This window comes from Nicotiana tabacum, chromosome 9 (assembly GCF_000715075.1).
Source record: "Nicotiana tabacum cultivar K326 chromosome 9, ASM71507v2, whole genome shotgun sequence".
NCBI lineage: Eukaryota > Viridiplantae > Streptophyta > Magnoliopsida > Solanales > Solanaceae > Nicotiana > Nicotiana tabacum.
In genome coordinates, this window is record NC_134088.1 from 104,293,304 (window position 1) to 104,298,330 (window position 5,027).

The window sequence follows — 5,027 nt, forward strand, 5'->3', positions numbered from 1 at the left end:
AGGGATCTAATTTCTTGAGATTGGTACCAAGAGTCTTTTTGGTGGAATAGAGCTTTGCTTCTTGAGTCTTTTATTTCAAAATGTATTCCATTTTAATGGTTGGCCAGCACTTAGTTTGAACAGATAATTATTGAAAAATCTTGGTCTCAAGAAATAAATAATTGTATTATAAAAAGGGAAATCTGTAAATGGAAAATTGGCAATAAAGAAATAATTTCTTGACTTTTTATCACTCTATAAAAATTATTGGAATATTTTGGCCACAAGAATTGATAAAAATGATTCACTATTTTTATTCAATCTACTTGCCATTGAGCACACGAGGGAATAGCAAGGTGATCAAGTATAATTTAATTTTATATTATTATTTAAGATCATGTACAAAATAAAAGGCAGCAAACCATAGTTAAGTACTAACAAGTAACAATTATAGTTAAATATAGTGACAAGTGTCATTTATTTATTTGCTTGTAGTAAACGTAAGTACGGGCAAGTTTTTACCCTCTAGGTACTTTACATATTGATAGACTCCTACAATAGTCAAAATACTTGTTGGAAACAAAAACAAAAGCAGAAAAAATCTTGACAGGATGTGCCATGTGTGAATAAGATATCTCTGTATTTGACATCTCCTCTGCAAAGAAAATTATTACAAGTATATAGGGAAGAAGTATAACCGTAGGAATCAACGACTCCTAAATTTGTAGGACAGCAATGTCATTTATTGATAAAGAAGACTAAGTAAAATTGTAAAAGTAAAAATGAACAAGAGGTAAAAAAGAAAGAACAGACTAATAATTTTTTTTTGAAGTTTTTAATCTGCAAGCAAGTCTAAGGAATAGCAAATTTTCTTGAAAGTGGGCAACTTGTCTTCGAATAGAGGGATAAAGACATCAATACTTCCATCTCCAATGAAGGATGGTACAAGAAACATCATGCCTTCTGTTGGAAAATAAGAAGGCATGAAAATGTAAGGACAACCGGTTCCAAAATCTAAGTCATAGAATGGAAACCTTAACCAACTGTCCACTTCAATATTAGGGCAAAGTATGTGCTTGTTCATGTCCGCTGTTGAGATGAGATCTTCTTCTTTTACTTTCGTATTGGCAAAGTCAATGAACGATTTGAAATAGTTGTTGTTTACTTTTGTAACAGCGTCATGAATGAGTTTTGTTGCATATGAAAGAGGCTCTAGCAATAGGTCTTTCACTTTTGCAGTTGGAAATGCCCAAAGGACTAAGTTTCCAAAGTACTCATTGGGTATTCTTGGATTCAACCTCGTTCTACCATTGACTGAGATTCTTATTTGAGTAGTCTCAAACCCACTTAATCCACGAGCTTTAGTTATTGACCTCCATAAATGCGCCACGAGACTTTCAAAGGTGCTATAGGGTTTATTGTTGCTATTCATAGAAGAAGCCTTAGCTTTAAGTTTGGCAAGAAACTCAACTGTGAAATGGACTTTGTGTACAACTATATCTTCTGATATATGATGAACCTCATTGAACGAACGCTCTTTTTTAAACTTGGACATGAATTCCACCCCCTTATGGTTATACTCAATCATAGGAGGATTTCGAGGGTTAAAAATTGTACGATCATGCAAAGGAAGTGGATTGACTCTGAGGCCTCGACAAGCTTGACCCCATGCAACCAAGAAGTTGCTAGTGGAATGGCCATCCGCCAGAGTGTGGTGGGCAGTAAAACCAACCACCAAAGAGCCACAAGTGAACCTTGTTAGTTGAACTTGCACCAATTCTTTCACATCATTCAAGCTAGGGTGTAAGTTGAGCAAAGATGGTGACGGTTTGTAAGGCATTACTTGATCAAGGGTGCTATCGACCGATGCCTCGACGAATCTAACACCTTCATCATTGAGTTGAATCACTGGATTTTCATGTTCGTCTTTGCCTAATCTCCCTGCCCATTCTCGATAAATTGCTAAAGCTTTTTGAAAACCTAATTCAATAGCAGCATTTGGTGGAGTGGGAGGGCGATATGCATATATTATAGCAATATGAGCATCATATGTGACCTTATCAAAGACACTAAGGGAAATGTGACTTGTAGTTGGAGGAGGGGTGTTTTCATAGAAAGGTTTAATGATTCTTGAACTTTCTATTCTTATCTTCATGATTTTCTCCTTTGTTTTTGGCTAAGGGAACATGGAAATTAAGAAGACTGGCGAAGGCATGACTTAGGTATTTATAGAGTCGTGCATACCTATTCTCCCTTCTATTGTTTAAGACGTGTTTGTCTTGTATACACACAAAAAAAGTTGGCATTGAGTAAAATAAGAACAAACGAAAAGAAGATATGGACCATCAAAAATTGTGGTAGATCTGCCCTCTTAATTAAAGATTTTGGGTTCAAGCTTTGAGTGTGGAATTAATACTCTCCTTTAGTGACATTACATATTGCGAATTCTAATTAACAGAAACCTAAAGCGATTAATACAGGATGAGAAACAAAAAATCTAGTGCGTGTTAGTTTAACGGCATGTTCAAGCGTCAAATGTTCAAACTCGACTAATTAATTAGCTCTGTATACATGTGGTTAATTAGTCATCGTAGCTGGTTCCTAAAGATGCTTCACAGCTAGCTTTAGCTCCTTTTTCTTTTTCTATTTTAAATTAATTTTAAGGTTGTAACATAGGGTTTGACTTTCATCACAATAATGTTTTTTTATTGAACTTCAATTATCTCTTGCCAACTTTACAGCTGCATATAATGCAGTGATCATCTGATGTAGTGCATATACGTTAGGCTGTTCCAATAGCATAATCGCTTACGTGATAAGTGACAACACAATATTGTAAATCCAATTCATTCATATGGAGGATAACCTTTATTATGCGAATTTTCTATTAAACCTTCTTAATAAGAGATTCGCTAGTAATAAAATATATGAGTCATTGTTAGACTAGACCGACAACTTTCAGTCTTCGTTATAGCGGAAGTCAAATTGTTATATGACGAAGCCAGAGAATCGTCACATATTCCATCTGTAATCATTTCAGTATTTAATTTGATTATTCTAAGGTTATTCACTTTACGTTTTGAATTCTTTTAATAGCTTAGAAAGAGGATATTCTAAAAAACAGCAGGAAGCATGGAAATAATTAACAACAACAATTACTTGTCTCCGTCCCAACTCCCAAACAAAATTGACGTCAACTATGAATTTCGACTTCTTTCTTTAAACTCAACTCATATCATTATTATTCTATAATAAGATAAATATAATATTAAAAATAAATTACAACAACATACCCAGTATAATCCTACAAGTAGGATTTGAGGAGTGTAGTGTGTACGCAAATCTTACGTTTACCTGACGATGTAGAGAGGCTATCTCCGGTAGACCCTCGACTCAAGAAAAGGTGAAAAGAGAGAAGGGAAGAAGACAAAGAAGAAAGAGGAAGAAGAATGAAAGAATAGGGAGATAAAGGATGATAAAGAAAAGGAGAAAAAGACGACGACGACAACAACAACAACAACAAAAATAACAAGTAAAAGAAAAAGTAGCATTAAATAGTAACAAACTGAAAAATACGATACACGGAGCGAACAAAACAATAAGCAAATACTAGAGGTCAAAGAATACGAAAAAAACAAGAGAGCTACTAATACTACTAGAAAAGAACGGGGAACTCTCGGCTACCTACTAGCCTTCTACCATAATCCTCGACCTCCACACCCTTCTATCCTAGGTGATGTCCTCAGTGAGTTGAAGTAGCGTGTCATACCTAATCACCTTTCCCCAATACTTCTTCGGCCTACCTCTACCCTTCTCAGCCCCGCCATGACCAGCCTCTCACACCTCCTAACAGGAGGATCCGTACTCCTCCTCTGCACGTGCCCGAACTATCTCAGTCTCAACTCCCGCATCTTGTCCTCCATGGGGGCCACTCCCACTTTGTCCCGAATAATATATATATATATATATATATATATATATATATATATATATATATATATATTATTAATAATAAGAAATCTAACAAATTTAAAGCCTATTCCTAACTAGTAAGTATCACCTATATATGAATTTGTTTCTTCCATTTTACCCTATCTTTAGCTAAATCTGCATTTATTCCAAAAATTTCTACGTCTTTCAAGATAACTTCTTTCTATGTGACTTTAGGTATACTTCGTCCCCTTTTAAAACCTGCATTTACTGTAGTTTCACACCTACGAAGTAGTGCATCTGTAAGGCGACACAAGATGACCAAACCATCTCAAGAGACCTTCTATAATTTCATCCTCAATGCGTGCTACTTGCACTTTTTGGCGAATATGGTCATTTTTAATCTTATCTATCTTATATGATCGTACATCCATAATAACATTCATATCTTTGCAATGCTCATTTTGTGGATATGTTGAACTTTAAACATTTTACCTAAATAAGGTTGTAATAACAATACATGCTACTACGATCTTAGCTTATTACGTTTTATATTCCCGATTTTGTTTGTATATTGCTATTACATTAATGACCCTTCAAATCAGGCACTGAAAAGAAAGATCACATTTCATAACAGCTAATTATAAAATTAAATTTGTCTTCTTCGCCAAAAAATAAAATCAAACAAAACAAATACATTATGTCCTTTACAAACTGCCAGAAAACAAAATTTTTTTCTTATGCATGTGATGCATAAAATTGTCATAAGTTCGCCAATAAAACAAATGTTTAACTTACTGTGATTTGACCTACCAACTGCCGGCTCGGGTGGGTAAAGGAAAACAACTTTACCACGTTAAGCCCTGATGTCGTATTTTGGATACTGTCTGTTTGAAATCTGGCTTTGATAATTCTTTTGTTAAATTAAATTCCAATATAAACTTGAAAAACAAGATCTTATCGACAATAAATCTCTGTTTCAGAATTATAAATCATTTTTCACTCTTTGATAGTTGTAGACAATAAATTTGCGTCAAGAAAATAATCGAGACCGAAAAATATTGCAACAATCGTAGTATTTGATTTCAAATATTTGAGTGTTTAATCTCTATGAATCC

At 34.4% G+C, this 5,027-nt stretch overlaps 1 protein-coding gene across 1 annotated transcript; it reads right to left on the reverse strand.

Moving 5' to 3' along the window:
- Positions 1-600: 600 nt before the first annotated feature.
- Positions 601-2,355, reverse strand: LOC107761507 (agmatine hydroxycinnamoyltransferase 1-like). The gene has a single exon (XM_016579731.2). The coding sequence runs from the start codon at positions 2,132-2,134 to the stop codon at positions 815-817; it is 1,320 nt and encodes a 439-aa protein (XP_016435217.1). The 5' UTR covers positions 2,135-2,355; the 3' UTR covers positions 601-814.
- Between the last annotated feature and the right edge of the window lie 2,672 nt (positions 2,356-5,027).